At 35.2% G+C, this 13,136-nt stretch overlaps 1 protein-coding gene across 2 annotated transcripts; it reads left to right on the top strand.

The window, feature by feature from the left end:
- Nucleotides 1-749: 749 nt before the first annotated feature.
- LOC107031699 (SEC23-interacting protein) lies at nucleotides 750-10,817 on the top strand. Of its 2 annotated transcripts, none has more exons than XM_015233149.2 (6): nucleotides 750-1,045; nucleotides 2,857-2,921; nucleotides 3,032-3,318; nucleotides 9,539-9,610; nucleotides 9,696-9,758; nucleotides 10,480-10,817. In XM_015233149.2, the coding sequence occupies exons 1-6, from the start codon at nucleotides 939-941 to the stop codon at nucleotides 10,522-10,524; spliced, it is 639 nt and encodes a 212-aa protein (XP_015088635.1). In that variant the 5' UTR covers nucleotides 750-938; the 3' UTR covers nucleotides 10,525-10,817. The 2 variants fall into 2 exon arrangements, with proteins under 2 accessions (XP_015088635.1, XP_027767596.1); XM_027911795.1 differs by lacking the exon at nucleotides 10,480-10,817 and adding an exon at nucleotides 10,380-10,473.
- The last annotated feature ends 2,319 nt before the right edge of the window (nucleotides 10,818-13,136 follow it).

The raw sequence follows: 13,136 nt of genomic DNA, 5'->3' as shown, positions 1-13,136 counted from the left end.
TAATTATCAAAGTAAAGCTAAAGAGAGTAATTAATTGTTTTTAAGTGTCTATTAGTGAAGATTTCCCATTTTAAAATTCGACACAATGGTTTGGTTTGGTATTTGAAAAACCCGAGCCAACCCGAGGTTGAAAAACTCAAAAAAATCTAAATTTTACTAGTTTGGTTTGGTTTATACATTTAAATTTTTTACATAAATGATTTGATTTGATATTTGAAAAATCCGAACCAATCCGATCATGTACACCCCTAATACCAATTACCATCCCCCATTTATACTTACTTATGGATGGTTCTGGATACTATAAAATATAGACTATTCCATGATTCACTACAAATATCTACTTCCTTTAAAACATCTACTAAACTATTCTATGGTTCACTACATATATCTAATTCCTTTAAAACATCTAAAAGAAAAATCTATTAACATAATCTTCTACTCTGAAATATGTAAATATTTTTACAAGATACTTGTCCAAGTGACTATTCTAGAAACTATGATATTTGATCTTCAACAGAAATCACTTTAGATATTTTCACGTAGAGAAAATGCAATTGTAGCTAGCTTAAATTTCAAATTTTAACTAATGTAAACAATATATCTATAGTAGCTAATTAACTGATATATGTCATAATTTTCCCCATTTAATTTTTTTATCCAAACCCATTCATCGCCCATTAACCCGAATCTTTAACCCATATCATCGAGAGAGTAGGCTGAATCGCGGTTCTTTTGATTTTTATTATTATATAAGCTGAGCAGAATAATATCTGCCGAAAAACCTCTCGTGAATTAGTTCCCCCAAAATCCCTGCCTCCTCTCTATTTCCACTTCTCAATTTCCTCCAATTCGTGTCTATAAAAGTGAAAGTTCAATTAGGGTTAAGGTTAGGGTTCCGTGCTAAGAATCGAGTGCGGGGCCATTCGGAGAACACGATGTACGCCGATCGGGTGGAGGCAGTGACAAAGAGGTCGATAAGGGATAGGCTTAACGGCAACACTGCTGATGATTTCGCTCGTCGTAGACAAGTTACCGGCAAGAGGTTTTCCCCTTTTTCTATCCTTATCCGCTTACATTTATTATTACTTCTGATTTTTGTAACTTCTAGCTTTTTTCATGTCTTTCTGTTTGTGTATATGTATTTGGTCAGATGTGTTATTTAGTACTTTAAGTAGGGTTTTTTCTTCAATCCAGTACAGGATTGGTATTCAGAAGAACAATATTCTCCTTCTGCTTGCTGTAGAGATTTTCTGTCACGGTTTTTGTTGTTACCACGTGAGATGTGTGTAAATTGTAATAGCTCTCTAAAGTTAGTTTTTCTTATTTTTATTAGATAGTATTTACTCCCTTCCACGTCTTTTTATTGTTCTTGACTAGGCATGAGTTAAGAAAAGAATCAGACTTGAGCTTTGTGCTTTAAAACAAGCTAGAAAATATTTATATTGCTATACATTATCTGCAAGAAGTTTAAAATTGAATTTTTTCTAAATATGGAAAGCTGTCAACAAGGGTGTCATACCCTACTCTCCCTCTGATATGTCCTCATTCTTTTTAGGCCAGACTAAGAAAGAAGGTGTGCACATTTAACGGGACAGGGAGTAGCAGTTTAAGTTTTATTGGCAAACTTTTGATAGGATTCTAATTCTTTTGGGCACACTTCTTTCAATTAAATGTGGTTTAGGAATTTGAATATTTGTAAAACTGTGAATACCTGTTAAACAGTGTCACCGAGAGCGTTTGTGTAATTGTCAATTTTCTTCCGGGAAGTGGCAATTGTTGCTTACTTGGCCTTCCTCCTTGTTGCTTCCGTATGGCCTATTAGAAGTCTAACTGAATAAATTCCTTATGGAGCTCTGGATCCTCGAAGATTGGACTGTCTGCCTGAAGTTCAAAAACATAAAGTTTGAGTTGATCTAATGTTTAGTTCCGGGAGATGCATTATTTTTTTGAGAAGGTAGTAGATTATGTATTAAAACTGCAGCAATATTTAGCACCAGTTAAGCACCAAGTTGGTGCTAAGGCAGTAGAAGAGGCGGTAATCCTCCTGTCCATAAAAATTACATAGAAGAAGGACATCTACAATAAAAGCCCTATTCTTGTAAAGATTTTATGAAGTCTAACAATACTATCTTCATCCATTACAACCTGTAGATTACACCAAAAGCCATGAACAATTTGTATTTATGCTGCTGTATAATAACTTTCTTCCCTTCAAAGCCTCTCACATTTCTTGGGAAATGCATTCTATAAATGGGAAATGAACAAGATAGCTAAAAAACTATTATTTGCTAAGTTGCTTGGACTTGGGTTTTGGTTTCTGATACAGGTGCGGATCTAGAGGTTGGATCCTTCTGATCTAAATTTAAGATTTAGGGGTACAGATCTAGGCATGGATACGGGTGTGGGGATTTGGCTAAAAGTAATTCAAATATAAAAATAGAGTTGTAAAAATATGCCTTAACTATTGTGGACTATTTGGAAGGAAAGGTATGCACGGATTTTCGAGAGCAAGTTCGAATATGTAATTATTATCAAGTAAAAATGCATTTCTTTACTGAATACTATTAGAAATCAGTGTATTTGTCTTCGAATTTCTCTACTGATTTTGGTCAAAGTACCGATAAATCGGTTGACCATATCTGGTATGGATCCCACACCCACATCCACACCCACGTCGTGTCGACATGGGTGCGGCATTGAAAGTGAAGAGGCCACACAACTTAGATTATTTGTAAGGTAATAGTGATGATAAAGTATATCAGATCATGCTTGCCTTTTTTTTTTTTTAGCTTTAAGCCTTCCATGGTGGAGTCCTATTAACTTTCTGGTTCAATTTCTGTAATCTATTTGTAGGCACAGAGAAGAAGATGACAAATGGGAGCATGATCTTTACGAGCGTCATGAGCTTCCAGGATCAAGTACGGTGTTGTTTGATACCATTAGGTTCAGTTAGATTTACTTATTCATTAGGCAATATACTTGTGATTGCTCCACTAAAAATTTTGACATCTTTTATGGGCATTCACAGGCCAGAGAATCGGTGCTAAGGATCTTCGTCTGAAACTACAAAAGAAAAGTGTCCAACAAGCTACTCAAAGTGTTAAAGGTTCTGTCTCTGGAGGTGTCCGGGATCTGCGTGAAAAGCTTTCTGGTACTGTATACTCACAAAAAGTGGAAAATGATCCCCCCAAAGCAAAGCTGAAGGTGGCTCCTGAAATAAGTAAACATGTCAGGAGAAGTAGCACAGCTGAAGCTCCTGCCATGGAGACAAAAAAAATTGCCAGCACAGTTTCAAAGAAGAAGCCCCAGCAAAAGGCAAGATCTCCTTACTCAGATTAGTTTCACCAATAAGTTCCTTGTTAATAGCGTTACTTCTTTATCAAATGGTGATATTGCCAATAAAATGTGAGCAGACACAGCCTGATCCCCAGTAAGAAAAGGCGATATACTCTCAGAATTTTCCCACACAGAAGGGTAATAGGTCTCTAGACAAAAGTAACATGTGGCATGAATTACATGATACCATCTTCCTTTACTTCCAGTTCTTTAGTTATTAACTCCTTACATTTTGTTGCTGGTCTTGTTATTTGTTCAGTGGGTCAGTTTCCTGCTTGGAACAATGTCATGGCAATAGGGTTCTATAGTACGCCCTATAAATATACAATTCAAATAAAAATTTAATTTAATATTAGAAAAAATATTAATTTAATAAAATAAAATCATTATTTGATTAAAAAACACAACTTTTATGTTCCCTAGTGATGGTGGATAAGATTTGTAGTGGTGGTGGTAGTGGCTAGTAATGGTGGTGCTGAAAGCTATGATGGTACAAGTGGTTGGTATTGGAGTGACTATTATGATGGTGGTGATTGGTAGTAGTGGTGTTGGTGAAGTTAATTTATGTTAGTAGTTGGGTGGTGACTGAAGAATGTGGTGGTAGTTGGCGGTGGTTCTAGTTGTGGTTGAGATGGTTACAATAAGGATTGACCACAATGGTGGTAGTGGGCTGATGGTGGTGGCGCTGAAGAATGTGTGTGATGGTTAACAAAGTGTTGGTGCTAGTTGGCGGTAGCGCTAGTTGTGATGGTGGAGTTGGCTGGTAGTAGGTATTGGTGGTTGATAGTGGTGGTTGAGATGGCGAGAATGGATATAGTATAATACGAAGGTGGTAGATTGTGATGACAGAGGTGGTTAGTGGTGATGTCAGGTGATTATGGATGGAGTGGTGGTGAATATTATATTGCACACAAATACAACTTAATGATATTAAGACTTGGTTCAAGATCGTAGTGATTAAGACCTATTCAGACCAATTAAGTGCTTCAATCTTAATGAAAACAAATGCACTTAATGGCCTAATTCAGGCTTCCACTAAATGCAAGCAAATGAGGCCTAACTATTTCCCCCAAACTGTTCCAGCTTTTAAGAAGATCAAGAGTATTTTTAGGCACACACCGCTTGATTCCCACAACATTGAGTAATAGTTTCCATAGTTGGATAGTAAAAGAGAAATGAAGATACAAATGGCTATTAGTTTCAGTGTCCAAAAAAATGGCTATTAGTTTCTGTGGTTGTCTTGCAAAACTAACATCTGGAGCATAGTTGGAACCCCATTCTTCTCGGCCTTTCTTGAGTCAAAACTGCCTGTCTCGCCACCAACCAAGTGAGACAAAAAAAAAACTATGAAGGGGCAATTGTTTTCCAAATTGGCTTCCATGGATAGCCATCAATCTGTTGGACACAGTTACCAATTATCAGATTGGCAGACTTGACTGGGAAATTCCCATCTCTATAATGATTCCACTGCACCTCTGCATCTGTTAACCCCCTGAAAATCCTCCAGAGTCTCTAAGAACTCCAATGTTCCTTCAATTTCCCAATCATTTAGAGCCCTCTAGAAGGTAATGTTCCACCCTGGCATCTCCTTAACAGTGTTGTCAAAAGCAAAAAGCGCAAAAGAGCTCTAAGGTACGTCGAGGCTTTAAGTGCAAAGCTTTGCGCAAATAAGCATGTGATATAATGTAAAAAGGCGCAAAGAGAGAAAAAAAAATACAAATATATATTTACTCCAAGACTGATAATTTATAAGCATGAATGACAAATATATGAACAAAGAAATTGAGAAATAATTACTATAAAGTGAAACAACAACAGCTTACTGTCATCTCTTCAGTAGAGTTCATTGGCAAGGAAAAGTATGTCTTAGAACCTTGATAATGACAATGAAGCGCACATTGAGCAAGGGGGAAGCACTCAACACATTTTGAACCTTGTACCAGGGTTTAACCGCTCCTTAATTGTGGGTAAATAAAAGCATAAGGGTTGATTGAGATACTGAACAAATCAGGAAAACGATCTTGCAAATACGCATGCCTTAATCAGTTGACTGAATATAGAACAAGGTCTTTCTACCATTATCAACCTAGATGCTAGAGTTCTCTACTTCATCAAAAAAAAAAAAAGATGTTAGAGTTCTCTAAAAACAAAACCATAAGGGTTGTTAACATGAAGTGTGAACCACAACCTTTCCTGACCATACTTGTCGCAAATTACCCTTCTTGATAAGCTATTCTCTTTCATATTAACCTGCACAACCATTTCATCAAAAGACTAGTATTTTGAGCATTTAAATCCCTAATTCCCAGGCCTCCTTTTGATTTGGTAGTGATTAGAGACTTCCACTAGATCAGGTGCATAACTTGTTCGTCCTTGTTTTGTTTGCCAAATGAAATTTCTCTTTAAAGCATCAATTCTAACCCTTGCCTGGTAAGGGGAACAAAGACATCACATAAGTTGGTAAAGCATCGAACATACTATTAACCAAAATAACTATACCACGAAAGATAAATACTGACTTGTCCAGCTAGCCAATCTCTTCTCACATCTTTGAATCACTTTATTCCATATTTCAATTACCTTGTTTTGGAAACCTAAAGAGAGACCCAAATGTACCGTTGGTAGGGTCCCAGCTCACATCCCAAAAGTGCTGCCAATGACTGGAAATTGTCAACCACATCAATTAGAAAATGGAAGCAGGACAAATATACTATCACAAATAGTATGTCAATAGCCTCCGTTATACTTCAAGATTGTATACACCCTTACCATTAATCTTTTGGGTTGTGTATACCCTTAAAGCTAACGGATGGACACATGGCTCAATCTCAATAATTTTCCCTATTTTATATTAAAAAATTTATCCAAAATTTATTTTAAACCCATTCCACCCACAAACAAAATAAGATAACCCTTCATCTTTCTTTGTAATGGATCATCACTGGTCCCTTGCTGACCAAAAAAAAAAAAAGAAAACCTTCATCTTCAAGAATGAAGCCAGTGCATCCTCCCAAAAGTTTCAGAGAATAACAGTGTACCAACCCCTTTCAACAACACAAATTGATCATGAAGGTAAAAATCTTAACATGGAATGTAAGGGGGTTGAACAATGAGGATAAAAGGAGACAAAAAAATCCTTAGTTCAGGGGGGCAATACATCTATGAATTCATAGAAACTAAATTATGGGGACAACTTTGGGGAACAGATGGGTTGGAGGGGTATGGATGGACTCCATTGGTAGAAGTGGTGGAATCATTGTAGTATGGGACAAGAGGGAATGGAAAGGGGAGCTCATCGACAGTGGCATTCAGATGCTCCCTTATAAACTATTTGGGATCAGCCAAGACTTGACTTGGTGTCTTCCTGTTGTATATTCAGAGTGTGACAGAAAAGAAAGAGAAGAGTTGTGGTGGGAAATCTCAGCTATTAGAGGAATATGTGAAGGGCCCTGGGTGATTTGTGGGGACTTAAATGTATCCAGATTTCCCTCTGAAAGGACAAACTATAACAGAATAACCAGAGCCATGGCTGATTTCAACCAATGCATAAATGATCTTGAGTTACTGGATCCACCTCTTTCTGGAGGTTATACATGGAGAAGAGGTCAAAATCACAGTTGTGCCACAAGAATAGATAGATTCTTGTTCTCTTCCTAAGGAGAAAGGATTCATAGACAAAGTGAGAGAATGGTGGAGCGGCTTCAATTCCACTGGCTGAATTGATTTTCAATTGGCTAAGCTCTGTCAATTGAAAGTCAAGATCAAAGAATGGAGCAAAGCTAACAAGAACAACTGGAAGGAAAGTAAAGATCAGATTCTGTCACAAGTGGAAATCTGGAATCCATTCAGGATCTCAAACTTTTGTACAGATGATGAACAGTTGGAGAAAATTCAGCTGGCTATGGAGTTCGAAGAGGTGTCCAGAAATGAGAAAATTCTTGGAGGTAGAGATCCAGGGTACAACGGGTCAAAAAATGGTGACAAAAACACCTAGTACTTCCACGGAATGGCCAATGCTCACAGAAGATTCAACTCCATTGACAGCCTCGAAGTCGAGGGTTGAAGTTACTGATCCTGAAGAAATAAAAATTCCATAGTGAGCTTCTATCAGGAACTCTACAAGGAGTCTGAGAAGGCCAAAAGGTACACTTAGTTGGATGTTGAGTTATTCACCATGAGGACTGGGACATCGTAGAAAAAAGTCCTAACTATTTGTAATCAATCGTTTATCACTTGGTGCAGGAAAGGTTCTTCGACTGAAGCCCGAGTCGACTCTTTGGAGTTTAAGAAGGCTTAAATCATTTCCCACTTAATACATTGTTTCCTTTTTTTAGTGGTGCACCCATGCCCAAGAAATTCTAGATTCGCCTCTGAATTGTCAAAAAGCATAAAAGGTTTTGAGGGCTAGGTATCAATTCCCACTTAATAAATTTTTTTCTTTCAGTGGTGCACCCATGATATAGTAATCCTAGATTCGCCCCTGAATTTAACTCTTTATCTTCTACAAAAACTGAATTTGACACACACCTTTCATCAGAATAGGGTGTTAGTCTCTTACTATCTCCAAAACACTGTGACACCTCTCCAAAATAGCGATTAGGGTTCTTCTTGAAATTGCCTTCATTTGTCCCGGCGACTTTCATCACCGGAGGGCTTTCACACCATATCTGCATTTCAAAGCTCTGCTCGATCTCGACGCTACTCGGATTCTTCTCTAGAAAACCTTTTACCTTAGATCTGGCCTATTTCAGATGATTTTTTAGAAGAGTATCGTCTTCCGTTTCTATCCCTCCACATTGCCCCCCTATTTCCTTGACAAGGTGGTTTTATGCAGGTGGCTTCCTCAAGCTGAAATTTAATGTGGTCTATTTCCTAGGGACTGATGTAGTGTTTTTTTTTGTTTTGGAGCAAAACTTACTGAAATTTTCTTTCAGAAAATTAAAAGAAAAAATAAAAGCCTATCATAGTTAGGAAAGAGTAATATGGACTGACGACCTAGTACTTTTTGTATCTCATGGAGTTTGCACATAAAGGAAGCAACACATCATATTCCTCTATACATGTCCAAGGTGAACAACAATTATATATTGAAAAGCCTGCAATGAGAAGAAATATTTGAAATAAAAATCAGGTCAATCTAGTCCAGAAATCACAAAAATCTCTGATTCTGATTTAATGGATAAATTTTGTCTTGCTACATTTTAAATTTACTATTCACAATCACTAATATATCATTTTGTCAAGTAGATTCAATTTCATTCAGAACAGTGGTGTCCTGGCCAGTTTCACGTGCCTATACTATTCTGCTAGATACCTGCTACCTTCCCCTGGTGCAGATATCAAGTAAATCTCCCCACCAAGGCTTTGTCATATGGGAAGAAATCACTAAAAGCTGTCTCCCTTGGGTTTCATCCACTGTAGTGCCATTGTCCCGAGGCCATGACCTTTGGTGCTTCGCCTGTTTGTCAGTAATATTCATTATTCCATGCTACCCTCATTAGGTGGGCATCTTGGTGCACGACTCGCGACTATTAAGTGTTTTCTCAACCTAAGTGCTTGATGTACATTGCACTTACCTTGAGTTTTACGTCTCTGTAATTCAGTCCTGCTTTTAACAACATTGTGGCATGCACCACAGCTGTGAACTTATTTCCAAACTTTATCCCCAACTCATTTTGTGAATTTCATGGTCTAGTCAAATCATGCTTGCATTCGGCAACGCCACTTTCGTCTGTGCTGGTTTACAGTAGAAACAGGAATTAAACTAACACTGTTATTGTTATCTATAAGACATCATGTAGATTCTATGATTTCTTTCCAGTCTTACCATTCGACGTCTTTCAACACACTTTCACATGTTCTGCAGCATTTTCATTGCTACCTTATTGCTGTTTAGTGACATCGTGTGTGGTGAGCATATTGCATTCGATCTGCACATCTCATATTTCTTTAGCTTTAATTTTTTATGTGCAATTAGACCTACTCTGCATTTCTTACTACTGTGTAATCGGTGGTTGACTTGTGGCTGTCGCTGCTCATTCTACTTGTCTTAGGACTCTGGTTCTTTACGCTTATGTTATCAGCTAATCACAGAATAAACAAAAATGGGTGAAAACTACTCAAGCATGCTCATTTGCTATTCCAGCATACAGTGTGGACTGCTCTTATATATAAAGGTTGGTTTATACATTTGGTGCAGGCGGAATCAGTGGATAATTTTCTACAGTCATTGGGTCTTGAGAAGTATGCAATTACATTTCAAGCTGAAGAAGTATGTAAATGACTGCTGCTCTTTCCTTTTTAATTTAGTTTGATGTCCTGCAGAATTTCACCTTTTCCCTGTTCTTTTCTTGTAGGTTGATATGGCTGCTCTTGTGCACATGACAGATGAAGATCTAAAAGCTATAGGAATACCAATGGTAAGTATCATAATTTTGTATGAGGATTCATTTGAAGATTGTGACCTCCTGTTTTTCATCTTCTTGTTAATTTTTTGGTTATGAATGGGATGAAAAATCTTAATGGAGAAGGTTTAATTCAGTAGCAATTGTTTTTGATAAGAGATTTTTCAATTAAGTGTTTCTTGGAAGCTATTAAGTTTGACTGTCTTGATAATCATGCTGATTCGAGAGATTAGGATTTTAAAGGGTTAGGCCAAAGGATTCTTGAGTGGCACATCTTTGGATTTGCATTTCAGAGTCAACCCTGACCACGTGGGGACTTTCAGTGAAAAACCTCTGTAACCTTTTAGTCTCTCTAGAAAGATGACAATTGACATATTTCTCATTTTGGAAACTATTTCTTCATAGCATCCCCATTTTACTTAATGGCTTGTCTTGTTGCGATTCACATGATGTAAAAGTTCATTGTCTTGTAAAGAGAGAAAATAAAGTCATGTTGAACTCCTCTCACCATTATTCATTTTAAAATGATATTTGTGGTACTTCACACACACACACACACATATCAAAAGTCCTTTTATTTCTTAAACTCAATAATCTTTTTTTTTCTTTTTCCAATTGGGTTGGTGATGGGCACAGAGGCGTGAATGGTGTGATGCTGTACTAGTGAAATGGCACGGGCAGTGGTCTTTTCTATTACGTGCTGATTGAAAGGTTTTTTACATTTTGGTTGTTTCAGGGTCCAAGGAAGAAGATAATATTAGCACTGGAGACTAGAATCTGATAATCCTTTGCTGGGGTTTTTCTATGGTCAGAAAGCTTGTGTTTTAACTGTACAAGTCTCTTTCTGGGATTTATTTCTTTTTCAAGTGTTTTTGGGTTTTATCAAAGTAGTCAAGTGTGGTTAATGAGAGGAGCTCTCTACAGCATGGGAAAACATTTAATGATGAGCGGGCATATTAATTTAATGGATTCGTTGGTTGCTTTGCTTGTAACTTGGAAACCAAATCTTGCTTTACATTTAGTTTAGTAGCACTATTATCTCTTCACTTCTCCTGAAGATAAGTTGATACATTATTTTTGCTGTGAACTCTAATGTTTTCCTGTCAAAATAACCCACATAAATCATGTATTTAAGATGCTAATTTATAATACATGAATCTATTATTTTATATACAAGATACAATTTTTAATTACAGAATACAATAAATTAATTTGGGCACATTTTCTTTTGCTGAGTTGTATAAAAGAAGAACAATTTGAGAAATTCAAACTATATGTCCAATTAAAATTTCAATTTCAAATCAATTTAATTATAATTATGATTTTATATCTCATATCCAAATGAGCCGTTAATGTTGTTTGGTAATTACCATCAAATCTATGTTTTTAGATTGGTTGAATTTGCAAGTCCTTGTACGGAAGCGACTTTGGTTGTTTTGATGTGTTCTATGCACACATTTAAGCAATTGATTTAACCATTAATATGAATTGATTCAAATTAACACAACAAATAGAGACAAATTTGAGAATTTAAACTTTATAGTTGAACGATCATGGATCTTTAACATTTAGATTTGACCTAATTGTATTTTTAAAGTTGTGAATTTTGGTATATCATTTGTTGCAATTTTAATAAATTCTTATTTATAAAGTTTGCTTCACATAAAAAATATTAGATTCAAGATAAATTCGATGTCCCAACTCTACTTTTGCCTCTAACATGAATGTTCGATTTTAAGGTTCAAGCGTGATCTACTAAAAGTAATCTTATTTCAAATATTTTAAATTTAAAACGTATAATTACAGATATAAGATACTTATCGATCACCGACCACCAAAAATGATAGCAACACTTCATATGTATGAAGTAGAAAACTTACACAATAAAGATTTTCTTAGCAATTAGAATTGATTTGGGGGAACTTCTAAAATGTGTGTATTTTAAAACGTGTTTTTGAATTCTTTATAGTTATAGCAGTTTGTGTATAAGTAAAGATTTAAGTTCTTTTATCAGTATTAGAGTAGTAGTTTGCGTTTATTCAAATTTTTCCCCATAAAAAAGAACTTGAGAAAAACAAATTTACGTAAAAAATGTGTACAAATTTACATTATGATAAATTTAATAATAATTTTCAGTTATAAATTACTGTTAGAGATTTTAGTTTAGAAACCTTACATTTAACAAAAACATTTCATCTTTTGTTTGAGACTCACTCCCATCACAAGATAAAATATGTGTATCAAAATATTTAGGCACCATATATTTATTACTTCCTCCTCCGTTTGCTTTTACTTGTCACTTTTGACCTATTAAGGAAAAATAATTATTTTATCCACACGACCACACCGTTGACATTAAATACTGCATATCATTTTTCAAGATCTAATATTAAACATCATTCATGAATAAAGATAATTAAGTAAAGTATATATATCAATAATTGTTTTCTCAATGAGTGTACTAAGTCAAACAGTGACAAATAAATACAAATAGAGATACTATTATTTAATTATAGTTAAATAATATATGCTTATTTTTTAAAACTATTAAAAAAATATTTTATTTAGTGTACATCACTAAGGTAGATAAATATTGTGGACCTATACTACGTCAACCAAAAAAAGAAGAAAAAATTAAAACTGAGAAAATATAATTAATTATGTGGCGTGGCAGTTGGTCAAGATAAGTGAAGTGACCATTTATCAATCTCTGATACATGCAATTCTTATATATTATAAATATAACCCAATGTTGCATCAATTTCTTCATCCTTTAATTAATATAACTAAGCTTTAAAGAAAAAAAATGATCGGTTCCAAGGCATTTTTATTTAGGGCAATTTTCACATATAGCAAACAAAAAATTCATATTTGTATAATATAGCAAACTTTGCATAATTGCGCTCCATAGCAAACATAAAAACTGTATAATTCGCTATACATATAAAAGTGTATAATTCGCTGGCCTAAATTGTATAATTTGCTGGCCTAAATTGTATAATTCGTTGGCCTATTTCGCTGCAATTGTATAATTTGCTTTGCATATAGTTGAATCGAATTAAAATGTATGTATATTGCATAATTATAAGTGTATAGCAAGAAGATATATGTTTTTCTCGCTTTATACAAAAACAGAAACACAATATATACACTTCTGTTGTATAAAGCTAGAGAAAATTGTATTTCACTGCAATTGTATAATTCGCAATTGTATAATTCGTTGGCCTTTTTCTCTGCAATTTTTGAAGTAAAATGTTTGTAAATTGTATAATTAAGTGTATAACACGAAGATATACATTTTTGCATGTGTATATACAATTTTCTCTCGCTTTATACAAAACAGAAACAGAATTATACACTTCTGTGTATAAAGCGAGAGAGGCGAGCGAGAAT

Source organism: Solanum pennellii, chromosome 9 (genome assembly GCF_001406875.1).
Source record: "Solanum pennellii chromosome 9, SPENNV200".
NCBI lineage: Eukaryota > Viridiplantae > Streptophyta > Magnoliopsida > Solanales > Solanaceae > Solanum > Solanum pennellii.
Note: the sequence above shows the minus strand (reverse complement) of the source record. Positions and strands in the feature narration are given on the sequence as shown.

Bases quoted from the DNA above. Each gene is read 5' to 3' on its own strand.
- LOC107031699 (XM_027911795.1), top strand. From the start codon at position 939: ATGTACGCCGATCGGGTGGAGGCAGTGACAAAGAGGTCGATAAGGGAT. The intron at 2,922-3,031 runs GTACGGTGTTGT...GGGCATTCACAG, and splicing joins TCATGAGCTTCCAGGATCAA to GCCAGAGAATCGGTGCTAAG. The intron at 9,611-9,695 runs GTATGTAAATGA...CTTTTCTTGTAG, and splicing joins TTACATTTCAAGCTGAAGAA to GTTGATATGGCTGCTCTTGT.